The 22,046-nt window shown below is 38.0% G+C and overlaps 1 protein-coding gene and 1 long non-coding RNA gene across 2 annotated transcripts in view; one reads left to right on the top strand and one right to left on the bottom strand.

Annotated features, from left to right (window-relative positions):
• LOC106870173 (uncharacterized) overlaps nt 1-15,131 on the top strand; it is a 15,826-nt gene extending 695 nt beyond the window's left edge. Inside the window, exons 2-6 of the mRNA XM_014916172.3 lie at nt 4,571-4,775; nt 6,763-6,919; nt 9,457-9,834; nt 11,281-11,444; nt 14,719-15,131. Of these exons, the coding sequence (XP_014771658.1) occupies nt 4,632-4,775; nt 6,763-6,919; nt 9,457-9,834; nt 11,281-11,444; nt 14,719-15,012 (1,137 nt within the window). The 5' untranslated portion in view covers nt 4,571-4,631 and the 3' untranslated portion in view covers nt 15,013-15,131. The remainder of the gene's footprint in view (nt 1-4,570; nt 4,776-6,762; nt 6,920-9,456; nt 9,835-11,280; nt 11,445-14,718) is intronic.
• LOC149135666 (uncharacterized) lies at nt 15,126-21,693 on the bottom strand. The gene is made up of 4 exons (XR_016242008.1): nt 21,581-21,693; nt 17,210-17,384; nt 16,793-16,882; nt 15,126-15,284 (listed from the first exon to the last, which is right to left on the bottom strand). It is a non-coding gene; the product is annotated as an uncharacterized LOC149135666 (long non-coding RNA).
• Nucleotides 21,694-22,046: the final 353 nt, after the last annotated feature.

The raw sequence follows: 22,046 nt of genomic DNA, 5'->3' as shown, positions 1-22,046 counted from the left end.
AGCATCCTGTTTTTGTTTTTTTGGTCAAATGTGTTCTTTTAGTTTCAAGACAATCGGGTGTTATTAAAAGACATTTGGTTGCTATTTCTAGCTGGTCAAATGGACTTGTACTTTACAATTTACTTCCTCGTTAGCCTCGATCGAACAGACTTTATGGCCAAAGAAATGTCAGCCGTTATGATTCCTTTTTGGCTTCTAAATAGTGTATCCGAAGCTATGCTATCCTATATGTCCCCCTTGTTTCATGACGGTGAAATTCGATAATCTGGCTGCTATTTTTATAGTATTTAGTTTTGTCAATTCCGATTCTGAGATAATAAGCAGTATCAGATAGGTTACATTTGTAGAATAAGCCTCATTGTAGCATTTTGGTTTGAAGTGACCAGCTGTGCTTTCGCACTTGGCGTGTGTATATGTGAGATACGAAGTGGAAGGGATAGATTTACTTATTGGTCAGTATCACTTGACATTTATTTTCATTTTCCAAGTAGAGTTTTCTTCTTATGTCATAAATTTATTTCGTTGTTTCAGAACATTTGTAGTTTGCCACATAGGGGTCTTTTCTGTTTAGCGTTCACTTTTCAATTCCTTCAATTTTGTTCCAATTGATTTCAAATTTGGTTTATTGATGTAGTTTTGTAAGTTAATTATGGAGATAAAATTCATTTTTGCCATCTGTATATATAAAGATGAGAATGTGTGTCTGTGTGAATCCCTAAAACTTGAGAACTACAAAACCAATTTCATTAAAATTTTACACATGCCTTACTTAGGGTCCATGTAGTGTCATAGGCCAAAATTTTAAAAAACTTCTTGCCTAGTGCGAGCCCAGAGCAATATCATATCTGCTCCACTATTTCAGTATTACATGTCAAAAGTGAAACAATAACATTTCTCTATTGTAATGTCAGATATTTTCACTTTAATAGTTTCATTTTAATACTGTAACTATTAAAGTGAAACTATTATTTCAAATATATACAGGCATACACACATATATACATACACACACACACACACACACATATATAAACGTCATACACTCTCTCTTTCCTTTCCCGAGCGTCCAATAACACTATCCGTATCACGTCCTCACTTTGTTGTTTTTTTGTTATTGTTTTTTTGAACTTATATATATATATATATCTCAATGTAACCTCGTGGGCATCGGTACCATTTTCCTCTTTCTCCGTTCTTCCATTCTCCGAACTTTCCATCTTTCCGACGAAGGGCTACGCCCGAAACGTCATACACTCTCTCTTTCCTTTACTGAGTGTCCAATAACACTATCCGTATCACGTCCTCACTTTGTTGTTTTTTTGAACATATATATATATATATATATATATATATATATCTATATCTATCATCATCATCATCGTTTAACGTCCGCTTTCCATGCTAGCATGGGTTGGACGATTTGACTGAGGACTGGTGAAACCAGATGGCAACACCAGGCTCCAGTCTGATTTGGCAGAGTTTCTACAGCTGGATGCCCTTCCTAACGCCAACCACTCAGAGAGTGTAGTGGGTGCTTTTACGTGTCACCCGCACGAAAACGGCCACGCTCGAAATGGTGTCTTTTATGTGCCACCCGCACAAGCCAGTCCAGGGGCACTGGCAACGATCTCGCTCGAAAATCCTACAGGAGCCAGTCAGGCGGTACTGGCAACGGCCACGCTCAAAATGGTGCATCTCATGTGCCACCCGCACAAGAACCAGTCCAGGGGCACTGGCAACGATCTTACTTGGCTTGCCGGGTCTTCTCACGCACAGCCCATTTCCAAAGGTCTCGGTCCGTAGTCATCGCCTCGGTGAGGCCCAATGTACGAAGGTCTTGCCTCACCACCTCAGCCCAGGTCTTCCTGGGCCTACCTCTTCCACGGGTTCCCTCAACTGTTAGGGTGTGGCACTTTTTCACGCAGCTATCCTCCTCCATTCTCACCACATGTCCATACCAGCGCAATCGTCTCTCTTGCACGCCACAACTGATGCTTCTAATGTTCAGCTTTTCTCTCAAGATACTTACACTCTGACGGGTATTCACATTGACATTACACATCCAACGGAGCATACTGGCTTCATTCCTTGCGAGCTTACGTATGTCCTCAGCAGTTACAGCCCATGTTTCACTGCCATGTAGCATGGTTGTTCGTACGCATGCGTCATACAGTCTGCCTTTTACTCTGAGTGAGAGTCCCTTTGTCGCCAGCAGGGGTAAGAGCTCTCTAAACTTTGCCCAGGCTATTCTTATTCTAGCAGCTACACTTTCAGCGCACCCACCCCCACTACTAACTTGGTCGCCCAGATAGCGGAAGCTATCGACTACCTCTAGTTTTTCACCCTGGAATGAGATAGAAGTTGTTTCCTGTTTGTTTGCAGTCTTTATTGCACCTGAACATCTGCCACAAACAAAAACTAACTTGCTAGTTAACCTGCTTTGATGTTGCTGCACCTCTTATGTGTCCATAGCTTGCACCGGGTACATCTTATAGAGTTACTACCTACTCCTTTTCTACATACTGAGCAGGGCCATCTACCTGTATATCTCTGAAGGACAGTTGTATTAATGTTATCACCCCACTGCTACTCCATATTTGTCACTTATGCTCTGTTCTTCCCTTCCCTGATATCAGTTGCTTGTACCTGGTGTAAGTTATGGACACATAAGAGGTGCAGCAATATCAAAGGAAGGCTAACTAGGAAGTTAGTTTTTGTGTATGGCAAAATGTACAGGAGCAATAAACACTGAAAATGTGCAAAAAACAGCTTTCATCACATGCCAGGGGGAAAAACTAGAAATAGTTGAAAGCTTCTGCTACCTGGGGGACTAAGTCAGTAGCGGGGGTAGATGCACTGAGATCATAGCTGCTAGAATAAGAATAGCCTGGACAAAGTTCAGAGAGCTCCTACCTCTGCTGGTAACAAAGGGTCTCTCACTCAGAGTGAAAGTTAGACTGTATGATGCATGTGTGTGAACAGCCATGCTATACGGCAGTGAAACATGAGCTGTAACTGCTGAGGACATGCGTAAGCTTGCAAGAAATGAAGTCAGTGTGCTCCACTAGATGTGTAATGCCAGTGTGCATACATGACAGAGTGTAAGCACCCCGAGAGAAAAGTTGAACATAAGAAGCATTAAATGTGGTGTGCAAGAGAGATGACTGTGTTGGTATGGTCATGTGTTGCGTATGGATGAGGACAGCTGTGTGAAAATGTGTCACACCCTAACAGTGGAAGGAACCTGTGGAAGACCTGGGATGAGGTGGTGAAGCACGACCTTCAAACGTTGGGCCTCACGGAGGCAATGACATGTGACTGAGACCTTTGGAGATAGGCTGTGCTTGAGAAGACCCAACAAGCCAAGTGAGACCATAACTGTGGCTTATGCCAGTGTCGCATTGGGCAATAAACTATGCTTGAGAAGACCTGTTGTGTCTGATACCAGTACTGCATGAATGGCACCCGTGCTGGTGGGACGTAAAAAGCACCATTCGAGCGTGGTCGATGCCAGTCCTTCCAGACTGGCTCCCATGCTTGTGGCACGTAAAATGCATCATACAAACATGGTTGATGCCAGTGCTGCCTGACTGGCTCCTGTGCCTGTGGAAGGTAAAAAGCACCATTCGAGCATGGTCGTTGCCAGTGCCGTCTGACTGGCTCCTGTGCTGGGGGCACGTAAAAAGCACCCACTACACTCTCGGAGTGGTAGACATTAGGAAGGGCATCCAGCTGTAGAAACCTTGCCAGATCAGATTGGAGCCTGGTGCAGCCTTCTGGCTTGACAGTTCTCAGTCAAACCGTCCAACCCATGCCAGCATGGAAAGCAGACGTTAAACGATGATGATATAGCACCTGTAGTGCTAGACACATTTTGAGAGCCTTTACATGTTTAGTTATCCTACTGGAAATAGAGCCTTCAGAGCACACAGTTTCTGATGCCCCAACATCTGGGAGTAAAAAAATACCTTGAATAAGAAACCCTAGATGTTTAATGTTTGAAATAAAAGACAGATTAGTTATCATGGGTAATTTTGGAGAAAATTGTTATATAATTACTGTAGCTCAATTGCAAGTAGAATACCTACCGTCTCCCATTGATACCAAAGCATAGACCATGAAAATATTTATTAATGACAAGTAGTTATTGTATAAATGTGTTCAAGTTTATGTTACTGTTGATTTAGTAGACCTATGATTAAAAGAATTCCATCTGTGACTAAACAATCCTATTTTTTTTTTTTCAGACATACTGTGTTTAGGGCCTTAACTATTTATCATATTTTTAAGATAAGATGTGATTCAAGGGGAAGATTTGGCTGTTATTTCTTGCTAATTGAGCATCTGTGTCAAAGCTCAATATACACTGTTTATTGTAGGCATACACAAGCCAAGTATATCAATATTGTCCGGTAACAGCGATATAACAGCTCAACATATTCAATTTTGGGTTTTTGAAGCTCTGAAATCTGAGACAGAGAATAAATTATTTTTGTAAATAACAAATGTAAAACTTGTTTATAAGCTATGGCTTTTTATGTTCACATACTCTTGTCTCATTTACTTGCAGATGCAAAGATACATTCAAGTTTGTTGATTTTGGAAGTGATACATTTGGTTAGATATTAGCTATGGATTTTAGAGATGTCCCTTTTTTCTATGTGCCCCTTGAAGTAAGATTAAAACTGCTGAACTTAGATATACCAAGCAGTGGTTATGGGAATAACTGGAAGTTTTTGGCTGGACAACTTGGTTTCAGTGGCAATCAAGTTTTAGTAAGTATATTTTCTGTTAAATAATCTAACACACATTTTGTAAGTGTAATTTATGTAAATTTAATTTTCAATATAGTATAACTTCAGTCATCATTCAGTGGAAATGTATATAATTATTTTTTATAATGTCAGTCATTAACAAGTATTTTACTAATGAAAAAGTTATATGAAGATGTAATAAAAGATTAATCTTTAGCAATTAATTGACAAATGTTACAAAAAAATATCTCGAAGAATTGGGCTAATAATAGATCATCATCATCATCATCATCATCATCATTTAACATCTGTTGGTATTTAACATGCTGGCATAGGTTAGATAGTGTGACCAGAGCTTGCAAGCTGGGGGTGGGCTGCACCAAACTCCAGTCTGATTTTGCATGGTTTCTATGGCTGGATACCCTTCCTAATGCCAACCACTTTACAGTGTGTGCTGGGTGCTTTTATGTGGTACCACATGAGTGCTTTGTACCACCAGAAGGATCTGTCTTAACACGGTCTTATGTTTTATTAACAAATCATTATCATCATCATCATCATCATTTAGTGCTCATGTTTCATGGTGGCACAGGTTGCATGGTTTGATAGGATTTGATTGGGCTGAGGGCTACCTTGTGCACCAGTGTCTGCTTTGGCATGGTTTCTACAGTTGGGTACCTATCCTAATGCTAACCACTTTACAACATGTAATGTGTTTTTTCCATAGCATCAGCACTAATGTGTTTGCCATGCACCTTGCAAAACCAAGGTCCCCTTCAATTGAACAATACTTCAGTAGAGATGGAGACTGCATTAAGCTAGAAGAAGAGGGAGTTAAAGTATGAGTCAAGGAGCCAGAGCAGAACAGGTTTCTTACTGTAGAGGAGCTACATGGTCATTCACAGTTTAGAAGAGAGGGTGGGAGTGACTGTATCAAAGTGTGGGTAAGAGAAAAGATAAAAATAGTCATAGTAGACCCTCAAGATAAGAGGTGAGTAGGTATGAGTGGAGACAGGAGAACAGGGTGTGTGAGTGAGTGTATGCGATAGCAAGAGATTGCAAGGGTGTATGAGACAGCAAGAAGTGGTTAGAGAAAAGATATGGGTGACTGCATTGATATGATGAACAAGTGAAGAGGAATGATAAGAGGTGACAACTGTAGAGATAGGAGGGGTTGAGGAAATATTGAGAATGGTGGATAAAGGATATATGGGGGTGGGTGACCAGGGATATGAATTGGGGGAGATAGGGGAGAACAGGAGATGATTGACACTGCAGAAAAAATAAAAGTGGGTGAAGGTCTGAAGAATGATCATAATTGTACAGTAGAGAGAAGGATAAAAAAGAGATATATGTGGTTGATGGTGATCAATGTAGAATGTGGGTGGAGAGGACAATATTTAGAATAAAGGATGGATACTAAGTTAAATGGTTCCAGGCAGTAGTAAGAAGGATAAGTGGTAATGGGGAGAAGTTGGTAAAATATACAGTTCTGCTCTCATTTGATTACAGGAGCAGTTTGTGTGTGTGTGTGTACATATATTGTGTTTGTAGAATCTCAGTGTCATTGAGATGTGTGGGTCTTCTCAAAAGCGGCTTATTTCCGGTCATTCTAGTTCTTTTTGTCTCCTCCATGAGGCTCAACGTCTTCAGATCAGCCTTCACTACTTTGTACCATGTCTTCTTGGGTCTCCCTCTTCTACAAGCCCCAGTGTTTGAACTCTGTCCGGCAGATTGGAGCCTGGTGTCGCCTCCTGGTCCACCAGTCCTCAGTCAAATCATCCAACCCATGCTAGCATGGAAAGCGGACGTTAAACGACGATGATGATGATGATGATTAGAAGTTTTTGTGTTCACTTGAAAACAAATATTTTGCTATAATAACCATGTTTATATTATACAAACATTTATGTTTATTCATTTGCCTAGTTGTATAGTATGCAATATGCTATTAAAGACATGTACTTACGAGATAGGTTTTTTTTAAAAAATAAATTCTTGTTTTCAGTCTTTAGAGACAAAGAAGTCATCTCATGGAAGTAATACATTAAAATTATTTGAAGAATACTCTAAGGATCTATCCAATACTGTTGGGAAACTTATTGAAGCATTGAAACAAATTAAAAGACCCCGTGAAAGTAATGAGCTCGAAGGCGCAGAAAAACGTATGTATTGTGCTAAAAAAAAAAAAAATTTTGTGTGACTAGTTTGTGCAATAAATTATTAAGATTATAATGTTTGTTTCATGCTTAAATAAATTTGCTGAGATTAAAGATAAATTGATAAATTTAGCAAATTGTGAATCATGTAGAAACTGGTTGGTGCAGTTAGTATCACTGGTTGGGATGTTAATACAAGAGTATCCCTAATACAGGAATACTCCTATATTATTATAGGCAATTAACCCTTTAGCATTCAGATTACTCTGTCAAATGTAGTGCTTATTTATTCACATTGTTTTGAATTAATCATGTATTATATCATATTATATCATAGCTTTGAAATTTTGATGATATGGTTATATATTTTTAGAATGACATTGTTGGGTAGATGTGAGAGGCCAGCTCTGATTGGTTTGACCATAAACCAGGTAGAATATTTAGGTTGGATATGGCTGGTTTTTAAATGCTAAAGGATTAATCGGAGGGCATAATAATTTTACAGATTGTTATCTAAAACAGAATCTCAAGGAAACAAAGTTAGGTGATGTAAAGAAAATGATGAAAAGAAAGAAACTATTCTACTAGAAAGAATAGGATAGACTGAAAAAACAAATTTATAATCTGAGGAAACAAGCATTTCTAACAGAAATAAATACCTTAGAATTCTTGAGATTTTGTAAAGTGCTTGTGATATTTATGTTTATGTAGCATGTCATCATCATCATCATCATCCTCGTTTAACATCCGCTTTCCATGCTAGCATGGATTGGACGATTTGACTGAGGACTGGTGAACCAGATGGCTACACCAGGCTCCAATATGATTTGGCAGAGTTTCTACAGCTGGATGCCCTTCCTAATGCCAACCACTCCGAGAGTGTAATGGGTGCTTTTACGTGCCACCGGCACGAAAGCCAGTCAGGCAGTACTGGCAATGGCCACCTCTTTGTTAAATACCAGTACAGTTTGATGCATAATGAATAAATTAATGCAATGCATAACATCAGTTCAATTTTTCTTCTGTAAAATAAGATGTTGGCAATCTGTGGCTCAACACTGAAAAATAACTGTGGGAAAGACTTTATTTTTTAAACTTAAAGAAATGATTGAAAACAGCAAATATATGACAAAATAAACTTATAAGAGGAAGCAAAGAATGAAAAAAAATTATAAGTATACAAGATTAAATTATCAAAAAAAAAAAAAAAGAACTGCCAGAATAACTTTAACAAGGAAATAAAGAAATTGAGAAAAGGGGGCAATTAAGCATTGAAAAAGTGTGTATGTGTGTGTGTGTGTGGGGGGGGGGGGGGCTTAGTATATTGTACATTCCAGTCAGAATGGTGCCTTCAACTGTGCCTCACAGACAATTGCAAAGGCGTTACTGTGGGGATTGGTCAGCAACACTCAGTGCTACAGCCACCCCACCTCTTGGGGCTCATTTCTCAGACAGGAGGTCACTGTCATCACGATTTTGTGGAGGTGCTCAGTCTTGTGCATGGATACAGCTTTTTATTCTTTTACTTGTTTCAGTCATTTGACTGTGGCCATGCTGGGTCACTGCTTTTAGTCGAGCAAATCAACCCCAGGACTTATTCTTTGTAAGCCTAGTACTTATTCTATTGGTCTCTTTTGCCGAATTGCTAAGTTACAGGGACATAAACACCACCATCAGTTGTCAAGCGATGTTGTGGTGGAACACAGACACACAAGCACACACATGCACGTATACATGACAGGCTTCTTTCAGTTTCCATCTACCAAATCCACTCAAAAGGATTTGGTCAGCCCAAGGCTATAATAGATGACACTTGCCCAAGGTGCCATGCAGTGGAACTGAACTCGGAACCATGTGGTTGGTAAGCAAGCTACTTACCACATGGCCACTCCTGTGCCTGGAGAAGGAAACTGAAAGAAGCCTCTTGTATATATATATATATATATATATATATATATATATATATATATATGTGTGTGTGTATGTATCTGTGTTTGTCCCCCCACCCTTGCTTGACAACCGATGCTGGTGTGTTTATGTAACTGTAGCTTTGCGTTTCGGCAAAAGAGACTGATAGAATAAGTAATAGGCTTACAAAGAATAAGTCCTGGGGTAGATTTCTTCGACTAAAGGCGGTGCTCCAGCATGGCCACATTCAAATGACTGAAACAAATAGAAGAGTAAAAGGGTAATATATGAGTGTGTGTGTCTTTTTCTTTGTGTTTACCCCCCTCTCTCCACCGCTTGACAACTGGTGTTGGTTTGTTTACATGCCCATAACCTAGTGGCTCAGCAAAAAAAGATTGATAGAATAAGTATCAGGCTTAAAAAAAAATAAGTACTGGGGTCAATTTGTTCAGCTAAATCCTTCGGGGCAGTGCCCCAGCATGACCACAATCCAAGTAAAAAATAATGACTAAAGGTGATGTGTCACTTAAGGATTTCTGCTCACCTTGTATTGTTCCTTCTTGTTTTTTAAAATAACATCAAACTGAATATTTATTATATATTTTTTAAAATCCACCTTTTTTTTTACTAATTAGAAATTCTCCATGCATATGATGTTTCTAAAGTTTCTACATTTGGATTGTCCCTGGCATCTGAAGACAAGTCAAGCCAGTATATGTACAATTCACAAAATGATGCGAAGTCTAACAATTTAGATACTTATTACTCAAATTTTGATGCGATTACCAGCATTTCAGGATACCAAGTTCCTTTCCTAAAATCATCCTCATATTATCAGAAAACTTCCAACTATTACACTCAGCACAATTCTGTTCGAAATTCTTCAAAGTATTTTTGTGAAGATTTAGATAATGAAAGCAGTTCAAGTTCACTTCTTCCGAAAAATTCAGGAAAATATTCGGTTAGTGGTTTAAAAGTGACTTTGCCACCTGAAGATCACTTTTCATCAAAAAGTAAGTTAGCAACTTTTTCTTTTTTATATTGAGTTTAGTTTCATAAAAAAAGAGATACCTGAAGAAGTGATATGTGAAGTTATGTAAGAGCTGCAAACAATAAGACAAAATCTAGACGTAAGCCAGTATTTGTGATTCAAAGGATTATTAACTCTTTTGATACAAATTAGGGATCACAAAAAACCAATAATTCCCAAAACCGAGTTTAAGTATAAGTAATTCTCAAAACTGGTTTTCGTGGATTCAGAGCGGTGTCCCTGTAACGAAGAAGTTTGTCGTATATTGTATTTGGTTTAGGCACAGGAGTGGCTGTGTGGTAAGTAGCTTGCTTACCAACCACATGGTTCCAGGTTCAGTCCCACTGCGTGGCATCTTGGGCAAGTGTCTTCTACTATAGCCTCGGGCCGACCAAAGCCTTGTGAGTGGATTTGGTAGACGGAAACTGAAAGAAGCCCGTCGTATATATGTATATATATGTATAAGTATGTGTATGTGTTTGTCCCCCAACAACCGATGCTGGCGTGTTTACGTCCCCATAACTTAGTGGTTCGGCAAAAGAGACCGATAGAATAAGTACTAGGCTTACAAAGAATAAGTCCTGGGGTTGATTTGCTCGACTAAAAGCGGTGCTCTTGCATGGCCACAGTCAAATGACTGAAACAAGTAAAAGAATAAAAGAGTATACATAAAAAGAGAAAGAGAGAAAGTAACAGGTTGACTAATATCCACAAATATGTTGGTGGTGCCTGTATCTGTATCTATGTACAAACAATAACAAAAAATAATGGTATTATATTTATTTAATCAGGAATGCAACGTTTTTCCAAGTCATCATATTTTTGAGAATCAATCAAGTTTCTTGACTTGCTCGATGATTCACTTTCCTTCGAAAATAATCTTTTAAAAAAACACAATGCATTCAGTGTTTTACCTGACAAATTTGTCCTAATTTTTGTGTTAAAAAGTCCAGTAATTGAAAAAGCTCTTTCCGACTGGACACTAGTTGCTTTAGTTGTAAGCAATGCTCTTTTAAGTTTCTCGAGCTTTTCACTTCTGTTCGAAGTTGCTTCAAAGTATTCAAATTCTTTAGAGATTTCAAATCTGTTAATCTTACTGTGATTCCACTGCCTGTCTTATGTGCCCATAGTATGAAATTTCTACCTACATTTTCTCTCCCTATGAACAGGAGCATTTTCTTGAAGGAGTTAGCAGTTTGTTTTCCTGCTTCCTTGAACTTTGGTCTTTAAGTTTGAGGCTCTTTGAGTTCAGGTTTTACTTCCTCACTTGGAATTTCTTTTCTAATTCTACTATAGATTCTGCTATAAGTGAAATGCAAAATTATGTGTAAAAATGAAATGAAAGAAAGAATACAGTGATAAAAAAAAAAGAATCACCTTCTATATAATCTGTTCTTTACATCTTTTTTCATTCATCTATTTTTCTCAGAGTTTGGAAGTATTCGCCTCTTCATTTCTTATCCTGATGGAGAAAAATCCTTTCTACGTAATGTACTCAGTCTCTGTCAGCATCTTGATCTACTGTTTCATTGTAATGTTGACTTGAAGAATCATCGTTTAAATAAGCAGAAAGTGGAGGATTATTTTCAATATGTAAGTTCATTTCCTTTCTTTGTTGTTTTAAAATTTCTTTTTCTCTGAGAAATTAAGTAATCAGATTGCTTATATATGAACCACTATTAAACTTTATTCAAATTTTAGAATGAGTAAAGCAAGCTGTTGGTGACAATGTGATTGCTTATCACTGGTATTGGTGCACGTACTCAGCAAATCATGCTGAGCCCATTTTAATTAACCCTTTACCACTCAAACTGGCCAAATCTGGCCTAAATATTCTAGCTGTTTTATGTCCAAACTGACCAGATCTGATCTCCCACACCTACAATGTCATTAAAAAATATACAATATAGGTGCAGGAGTGGCTGTGGGGTAAGAAGCTTGCTTCCCAAACACATGGTTCCAGGTTCAGTCCCACTGCGTGGTACCTTGAGCAAGTGTCTTCTACTATAGCCTTGGGCTGACCAAAGTCTTGTGTGTGGATTTAGTAGACAGAAACTGAAAGAAACCTGTTTTATATATATATAAAGGTCAAAATCCCTAGTGCGTACTATATACGAAGTTAAAAATGAAAAATATTTTCTAAGCAATGTCCAAGTCTCTATTTGCTGTCCGGCAATGTTTATTCAGGTGCATTTTGTGATGTCGGGCTTGTAACTGATAGTGATAAATATGTAAAGGCAATTTACTTAATATTTATTTTTCACTGACGTTATTACTGTTATTTCTTTATTTTCTTCAAACAAAGTGCACAAAAAAGCTACCCGTTTGCATTATGTTATATATGCAATAATAATAAAGGACGTTACCGTATATATGTTTACAAACCAAGGATGTTATATAGACCTCCTTGACTCAAGTTAGAGAAGGGGTGTGTATTATACACAAGGTTTAGGTTTTTCAGAGGTACAGCCCCCTAAAAATCCCCTGCGTATTATACTCAAGGGCAGACTATACTCGAAGATTCACAAGGCTTTGGTTGGTCTGGGACTATAGCAGAAGACACTTAGCCAGTGTTGCACTGCTGCACAGTGGGATTGAACTCAAGACCACATGGTTGCGAAGTAAGCTTCTTAACCACACAGCCATGTCTGCATCTTTCTTCAATAAAAGTTTTCAAATGCAAATTTTTATAGTCAGTAGACAATATGATTCAGTGAATCTTTCGAGCGGGATCGTTGCCAGTGCCCCTGGACTGGCTCATGTGCGGGCGACACATGATATCTTTCGAGCGAGTTCGTTGCCAGTGCCCCTGGACTGGCTCTTGTGCGGGTGACACATGAGGTTTTTCGAGCGAGATCGTTGCCAGTGCCCCTGGACTGGCTCTTGTGCGGGTGACACATGAAATGTTTCGAGCGGGATCGTTGCCAGTGCCCATAGACTGGCTCATGTGCGGGAGACACATGAAATCTTTCGAGTGGGATCGATGCCAGTGCCCCTGGACTGGCTCATGTGCGGGCGACACATGAAATCTTTCGAGCGGGATCGTTGCCAGTGCCCCTGGACTGGCTCATGTGCGGGCGACACATATCTTTCGTGCGAGATCGTTGCCAGTGCCCATAGACTGGCTCTTGTGCGAGATCGTTGCCAGTGCCCATGGACTGGCTCTTGTGCGAGTGACACATGAGGTTTTTCGAGCAAGATCGTTGCCGGTGCCCCTGGAGTGGCTCCTGTGCGGGTGGCACATAAAAGACACCATTTCGAGCGTGGCCGTTTTTGTGCGGGTGACACGTAAAAGCACCCACTACACTCTCTGAGTGGTTGGCATTAGGAAGGGCATCCAGCTGTAGAAACTCTGCCAAATCAGATTGGAGCCTGGTGTTGCCATCCGGTTTCACCAGTCCTCAGTCAAATCGTCCAACCCATGCTAGCATGGAAAGCAGACGTTAAACGATGATGATGATGATGATGATTTTATGGAGTGCATTGCATAATTTCTACCTGTTATTGCAGTATGCTTTTATCATCTGTGTTTTAATTTGTCTGTTCAAAGTAAAATAATATATATTTGTATAATCTACATGAATTATGTATATATATGACAGGTGCAGGCATAGTTGTGTGGTTAAGAAGTTCACTTAGCAACCAAATGGTTTTGGGTTCAGTTCTACTGTATGGCACCTTAGGCAAGTGTCTTCTGTAATCCTAGTCTGACCAATGCCTTGAGAGTTAATTTGGTAGACTGAAACTGTGGAAGCCTATTGTATGTGTGTGTGTGTGGATCGCTATAGCTTGACAACTGGTATTGGTTTGTTTACATTCCCATAACTTAGGGATTTCAGTAAAAGAGACATGGAGTAAGTACCGAACTTACTGGGGTTGGTTTGTTCAGCTAAATCCTTCAAGGCAGTGCTCCAGCATAGCTGCACTCCAGTGATTGCAACAAAAGATTTGAGTTATAAAGCTATAAAGTTGATGTGCTAGGGTTATGAGTTCAAACCTTAGTACAACCATTGACTTTTGACCCTAGACAAAACCACAAAATTCTACTTGACTCATTCTAGTTGATACCACGGTCCTTTGCTACTTTGTGTCTGTGTAGTTAAAAGGAGAAAAAACATTCAGCTGTAAAAAAACAATTGCTTCAACAATATGCAAATGTCCATTCATTTGTCCTTACGTTCTGAGTTCAAATTCCACCAAGGTTGACTTTGCCTTTCATTCTTTTGGGGTTGATAAATTAAGTACCAGTTGCATACTGGGGTTGATCTAATCAACTGACCCTCTCCTCCAAAAAATTTCGGGCCTTTTGCCTAGAGTAGAAAAGAATATACAAATGCCCACAATTTAACATACACTTCCATCAATGCTGACAGAAAAATGGATATAAAGCTGAAGTAAACTTTGTTTATATATCAGACTTTCTAAAAGCTTGTATAATGTGTATCGTTTATCTTTTACTTGTTTCAGTCATTGGACTGTGGCCATACTGGGGCACCACCTTGAAGGGTTTTGGTTGAACAAATTGACCCCAGTATTTATTTTTTATTTAAAGCCTACTACTTATTCAGTTTCTCTTGCTGAACCACTAAGTTATGCAGGACGTAAACAAACAACACCTGTCGTCAAACACACGTTTCTTTTAATTTCTCTCTTTCAAATCCACTCAAAAGGCTTTGATCTGCCTTATGCTATCGTAGAAGACACTTGTCCAAAGTGTCGCACAGTAGGACTGAACCTGGAACCATGTGGTTGGGAAGCAAAACTTACTACACAGCCACACTTTATTGTTTCTGACTTTTCTGTGATGTGCACCAGTTTGTTTTCATAGTTTTTTTTTTAGCATATATTGTTCTTTATCTCTTTACAGGCTGACTTTGTGTTAGTTTGCTGTAACAAGGAATATAAAAAATCTGTGGAATTTCAGTCAAATTTAATTAACGATGAAAATCCTCAAGCACTTCATACAAAACTAATATATGACAACATGTATGACCTATATACATCAGGCAAAAACATTGATCATTTCATACCAGTGGTCCTAAACGGTTGTACTGTTTCTGATATACCCAATTGGTTGATAAAAGATAGCATCTTCATGTGGCCAAGTCAGAAAAAGGATATTATTTCATACATCACATCTAAAAAGCAACTTTTATTATAACCAAAATTATTTTGTTGGAAATGTGTTTTGTACATAAATTTTTTATGAAGTTGTATTTCTAATATACTGTACTTTCATATAGATGTACAGAATAAAATGTACTTATATTCTTGTTTAAATTTCTTTTTTTTTACCTGTGTTCTTGATTTGCTATTATGTCAGTTCAGTAACCTCTAGCACTGTTTTATCTGAAAGTGCTTTAGTTGTGACAAACACTTCTACACTTGATGGATTATCCATTGACATAGTGATAGAATCATATTTTCCATTTTCTGTTGAAATACAATATTGTGAGTATAGATACAAAGAACAATTACATAGAAAGAGTATGGTGATAAGTATAGATTTTAAAAAAACCAAAAAAAACCCCCAAATAACCCATTTACTATTACTTTTTCTGTTTTAATATATTATACATGTGAGAAAAGAGGAGTGTTTTGACGTTCCTATTTACATATTTATCTATCGCAAAATATGTAACGCTATTATAGAAACACATTCTGCTTTTAAGAGGAGTTTCTTTTATGTGTTGAAATAATTTTGGAGGAAACAACAACATACAAAGAAATATTGTCTTTGGAAATCTTGAATTAATCTGAAAGAGAATGCTAATTCCCGATCTCTGTGGGGAAAAGCAGTGGTGAAATGCTTAATCATTACAATTTCAAACAATAGGGTATTAGCCATTAGGTGTACAACTGGCATAGAAAACATTTGTAATATTGAGCTACAGAGGGCGGTGTATGCAGTCATTCAGTCTGCTAGAGCAATGGTTCTCAGCTAGGTTCTACACGACCCTTTGGGGGTTCACACAAGCAAAACAATAAATTAGGGGTCCATGGTAGTATTTCAGGTGTTAATGAAATAATTTTGCTTTAGACATATTGTAAGAGACAACATAAATTTCTTTCTTGAAATTTTTTACATAGTATAACATGTTTCCGGCCATTGAAACTGCAATGAAAAACTTACACAAGTGAATGGGTGAAAAACAAAATAGGAATTTTGAAAGAAGTATCTATAAAACTAGTTTTTTAATATTGAATGGCTATGGGATTCATTAGAATAAAATAGTAACCAAAGGGGTCTATGGGTGAAAAAAAAAAATGGTTGAGAACCACTGTGCTGGATTTAGCTGTCAAAATTCTTTTAAATCACTCTCTACCATTTTTAAAAAAGGAATGTCACAGTAGACTATGTAGTCCTAGATACACTATGTCTGAAATAGATGGGATGGTCATGGCTGGAATGCCTTTGATCATAAGTCAGCTTGGTCAGGGTTAATCTGGAGCTAAGTAGCAAATGTAACATGTTCATGAAATGAAGTGTTAGAGGATGTTCAAATTTGCATTCATAATACGACACCTGAGACTGAGCATCAACATCACCCAGAGAGACACGGTCAGAGAAGCCATTATTTTAGAGAAAGCCAGACTTCTTAGCATTGAGGGAAATACTGGTACTGTGAAACTGCTGTTGGTTGGGCATATCCAAAAACTGGAAAAAACTCAGTAACCAAGACAAATACTCTGCTCACAGCTGGTTAGTGATTTGAGAAATCAGGGAAGATCTAAATTGTGAGTGAGACACTAGGGTCTAGTAAACCGGAACAAGCTGAGATTAAATATGTGATAGTCACAGTGGCTCAGGACAGAAACCTGTGGAGAAGAGCAATCCACTTTTGGTACTAGAACTTGTGATTATAAATATAGAAAATCATCATTGATATTAATGAACAGCCTATGATGCATTTCAATATTTCATGTGTCACTATAGTTACCTTATTTGCTATCGATGCAACAGATTGACTTTGAAACATCTAGTTGTCACCTGACAGAGACTGGAGATGCAGCAACACATGTACCAAAGTCTGTGTAATTGGAATGGAAATGTTTCAGATAAATAGTAATCTCTTAAGAAAAGGAGAGAAATAAGAGTCACAAAATAATTGAAAATGTCATATCTAGATTATTTGTTAAACATTAACAATAAATAACTTCATAAATAATATTTTCATTTCTTAAATCGTCTGAAGATAGTCAGAACATTAAAATTCTCTGCTTCTTGGAAAATAATAGCCATTTTATTTTCTAACTGATCAATTTGTTAATTAAGTAATTTCAGATTATTTAATTGGCCTGAAAAAATAAAATTAAGTTTAATAAATTTAAAAATGACTCAAACAGTATGAACATACAGCAGGTGGATGGCAGATTCAGTAGAGTCTTATGGTATCATCCTGTTCTGGTTTCAAATCTTGCTCGAGTTCACTCACTCTTTTATCCTTCTAAGGTCAAAAGAATAACAAGAGGCTCAATGCAATTGACTTATAACCTTGAAGGTAATGCCCCAGCTAGGCCACTGTTCAATGACTAAAATTAGTAAAATAATTATAGAATACCTTAAGGAAAAGAAAATTTTATTCCACACAAATTCTTCAGAGCAATTCTAGTTTATAAACTGCATTGAATTTTATTCTACACAATTTGGGTTAAGGTGTTTGAGCTGTTAGACAAATATGGTTACATTTACTGGAAACAAAATAATCAATGACAGTTGCCTCCCTTAGGTCAGAGGCGCAAGAAATGTTTTCGGAGTAGATTCCTTTACGACTCGATAGAAATTTAAAGCAACAAATAACAACTGTACAAGCCCAAAGAAGCGTACAAAAGTCAACGCATTGTAGTCTAGTGATAATTTCGAATCCCATTTAAAGAGTGGCACTTTTTTTAAAGGAAAACTTTGAATTCTACGGGCTATTATATTTATATAATTTCATCACAATAAGTGTTGAAAGGTTCCAATGGTTAGATTGAACGGTCAAATATTGACTGATTGAGAAGAGGACCAGGATGAAAAAAAATACCTATGCTCTTCTTACTCTATGAAGCTGAATTATGCAAATGCCTAAACAGAGAGCGTTTATATATATATTAAGTAAAAAGTAAGTAACATTTTGAAACATCAAATTCATCACAATATATTTCAACAATGCGGAGATTTTATTCATCAGAGTAAGTACCATTACAATCAACACATTTTTGCCAACGAGTTACAAGTTTGTTTATTCCGATAACATAAAAATCTGGAGTCCCGGAGCTGATGAACTCTTTGAACGCATTTTCAGCATCGGTTTGATTTTTGAACTCCTCTCGCAGGAAACCATCAAGGTTCTTGAAAAAGTAGTAGTCTGTAAGAGAAACATCTGGGGAAGAAGCTGGGTGGCGAAGAACTTCATAGCCAAGTTCCCTCAACTTCTGGAACGTGATTAGTGAAACCTGTGGTCGAGCATTGTCTTGAACAATAATTGGCCCTCTTCTATTGACCAGTCTGGAACGGAGGAGTAATGGTTTTTCCAGGTTTTAAGAAGTTGTAGTGACGCCTTTGATAGCAGACAACATTTCTGGAAAGCTTATCCACGCATGCGCAGGGACTAGTTCCGGAAGGAACACAGGAAGAGTCTCATGCGCATGCGTAGTCATCGATATCCAAGCTTCGCGCCCTTATTCATTCTCTTTCTCGCCGGCTGGCGAAGGGCCCAGACGTACAAGCAGCCTCTCTCCAACATTCCAACTCTGGAGCTAGACAAATAACCACTCAACATCATTGACGGCGTCTCAGCAACCAAAGGGCGAAGTGCTGCCTATTTCCTCTGTAAATAAATATTGTTGTGTTGATAATTCAGAATCTGCGTTCTGTTGTTTCTTCAAGAAATTTAATGTCCGGAAGCGGAGTACACCTAATGGTGTATAACCACTTCTCCACAAAGTTATAGTGGATGAGCTCGGGTTTAGGGAAAATTTTCAGTGCTTCGTTTTGGTCCAACCACTACGAAGAACGGTTTTTATTATTGTACAGAATACACTTTTCATCGCAAGTTACAATATGGTCAAGAAATGGATCGGTCTGGTTGCGGAGAAGAAACAACGAGCAAATTTCATATCGACGCATTTTCTGATTTTCGTTCAATCCCCTTCAGCAGGGGGAGCGGCACTAGCACTTCTGCTGTGGAGGATGAGTCTTCTTGATTACAGCAAGGTGCCTATATATTTCAATCTTTTGTTATACCCTCTGTATGGTTCTGCATCCAGAGACCATCCTTCAGTACTTCGTCCCATGTCTTCCTTGGTCTCCTTCTTCATATATATATATAGTATGCATATGTTTGTGTGCGAGAGAGAGAGAGACAGAGACAGAGTGAGAAAGACAGAGAGAGGAAGAGGGAGAGAAAATGGGAGAAAAAGCACGGAGGAGACTGATAGATATGCACTCTTGTACTCAGATATATGCGTATCTACATATATACACAGGCCTAGACGCATGCACACTTGTAATTGAAGATATGTGGACTTGTATTTGTAACTATGATGATATATGAAGCTTGTCGAACAACCAATGAAGAAACTGTTGTACTTTATTACAGAAATATGTAGAGAATATTCTCAATAAAAGGCGGTGCTCCAGCATGGCCGCAGTCAAATGACTGAAACAAGTAAAAGAGAGAAAGAGAATATTTTGATAGAAGTAAACGTATGCTCATTAAAATACCTTATTTTTAGCCATATTTTGTATGATTATATGTCGAATAACTATTATTTTGTGTTAATTTTTTATTGTCATATAATGTTACATTCTCTTTACAGTCATATAGCTGTATACAATAAAATATCCTGCACAAATGAACTGAGAAGGAATATATGTTGCTTGTTGCCCCTGCCTCAGTTTCCTGTACTAGCAGAGCCTAGTTAAGGACCATATGGTAATGTAACGTTGCTATACATTTTGTAACTAAGTCATGGCACCAAGCAGCATTGATACAACCAATGCTTAAGTGCTTACAGGTGCAGAAGACAAGCCTACAAATTTGACTCTGAATTCATACTAGTCTTTAGATGTTTGGGTGAATTCCATCGTTCACCTATACTCACGTCTCTAGTACCAAAAAAGGTGGAGATTGAATATATTTTGAAATCAAACTTAATTTATGATATTTCCTGGATAAATGTTACTGATTTGATGATGTCACAATGACAATATAAAACAAATTGAAATTCTTTCGACTTGACGATGGTTCACAAAATAATTTCATGCACACACATACACACATAACCATAATTGTTACTTGGAAGCGCATATGATTTGGTAGTATGAGTATTCTTTTGATAATTATTTTAGATGCCTATGTAGCCGCAAGCATACGTAAGTGCCTCTCACCTGGCAGAATATCGAGGATATAGCACCAGCCAAAAGCTGGTACTCATTTTCTGCTTATTACGCAAAAACGTGAAATGAAACACCATCCTCAAGGATATATGAACTTGCCCGGCTCAGGAACAGAATCTACGATCTTGTGAAACCAACATTCGAATCCTTCAGATACGCGCCTTCGCTAACATAAAAAATATATTGAGAAAATATAACGTGAAAAAAAAAAAGAGATTCAAAGGAAACTGGATTGGTTTACATCAGTAAAACTTGAAATGTATGTGTTTGAATAAGTGTGCAGAGGAAAAAGATTTTCAAGTGGAAATCTCTTTCTTGTTAGACAAAGGTCGGTGCCAAAAATGTAAGAACTTTCCCCGCGATATGCTGACTTATCTAACCTTATGAATTTCATTATATAACAATAAATATGATTATATTTATTCATGTGTAACGATATACTATAACGGCTGAAAAGAGGTATTTACACCAAATAAGTCAGTTTACATGTGTCCATTCGAGATGTGTGTATCAGCAATGATAGTGAATTCTTAAAGTCATCGAATTCTGCAGTCTTTTTTGTTTTCTTTATTGCCCACAAGGGGCTAAACATAGAGAGGACAAACAAGGACAGACAAACGGATTAAGTCAATTACATCGACCCCGGTGCGTAACTGGTACTTAATTTATCGACCCCGAAAGGATGAAAGGCAAAGTCGACCTCGGCGGAATTTGAACTCAGAACGTAACGGCAGACGAAATACCGTTAAGCATTTCGCCGGGCACGCTAACGTTTCTGCCAGCTTGCCGCCTGCAGTCTAGTGAATGGCACAAGTTCCTACGGCAAGTTAACTTTAACCGTGTCATGATTACTGCTCAATTACTAGACAAACCATCTGTATAAATCGAATGGTTTGTCAAAGAGAAGGCGCCAAAGACAAAAATCAATGGTGACATTCCAATACATTGTTTACAACAACTGGGAATTTAACTAGTGAAGTATCTGCTGGGTCAACTGTGATTTTCGCTCAGTCAGTCCAGCGATTTGATAAAAACAAGTTCTTCACGTGTCTACCAAGGGCTTTAATGGATAGCTGCTTTTTGACACCATCAATCTCTTGGTGTTTAGTAATTTTTACGCTAAAGCTCAGTGATTCAGGTTTGATTCCTAGGCAGTGAGTTAGCATTTGGGACTCTGCCAACATTCTATCTGCACACGATACGCTTTCTGTACATTGTTCCAGTTTTGTTTTATGCTATTTTAAATTGAAATTTCTGTGTGCTGAGAGTGGGCGCTAAACCTGATGTTATATTTTCATTAGGATTTTATATTTTACAATGGTTATATCGCTTAGAAGTTTCTCACGTATTGACCGCTGATTCAGGTATGCAAGTTCATGTATTGGATAATGCTAGAGATAGTAGACATCTGTTCAGCAGCCAGGTTGAGTGAACCGAATAAGGTTTATTCAGAATTGCACGTTCTAATTAATTATGAATGAGTCGGCATCCACATTATGACGTATTTTATGAAAATTTTAAGAGAGTAGAAAATGGGAAACAGTAGTGATCATATATTTCACAAATGACCTTTCATTTCTCAGGATGGATAAAATCTACTGGAAGTGACTTGGAGTATACTAAACCTCCCCCCCACCCACCCCCCAAAAAAAGGAAAGAAAGAAAAGATTCCTGTTCCTTTCTGATCTCTGCAGACCTGTTTTAGACGTTACGTACAATAGCTCTAAGTCAAGCAGAACATCAAATATTTAGATAATCCAAGGAAAATATTTTAACAGACGAAACTGATCATTAAGGTTATCATATTTCAA

This window comes from Octopus bimaculoides, chromosome 5 (genome assembly GCF_046866305.1).
Source record: "Octopus bimaculoides isolate indiv1 chromosome 5, ASM4686630v1, whole genome shotgun sequence".
NCBI lineage: Eukaryota > Metazoa > Mollusca > Cephalopoda > Octopoda > Octopodidae > Octopus > Octopus bimaculoides.
The sequence above is the reverse complement of the archived record's forward strand: the minus strand, read 5'-3'. Positions and strand labels throughout refer to the sequence as shown.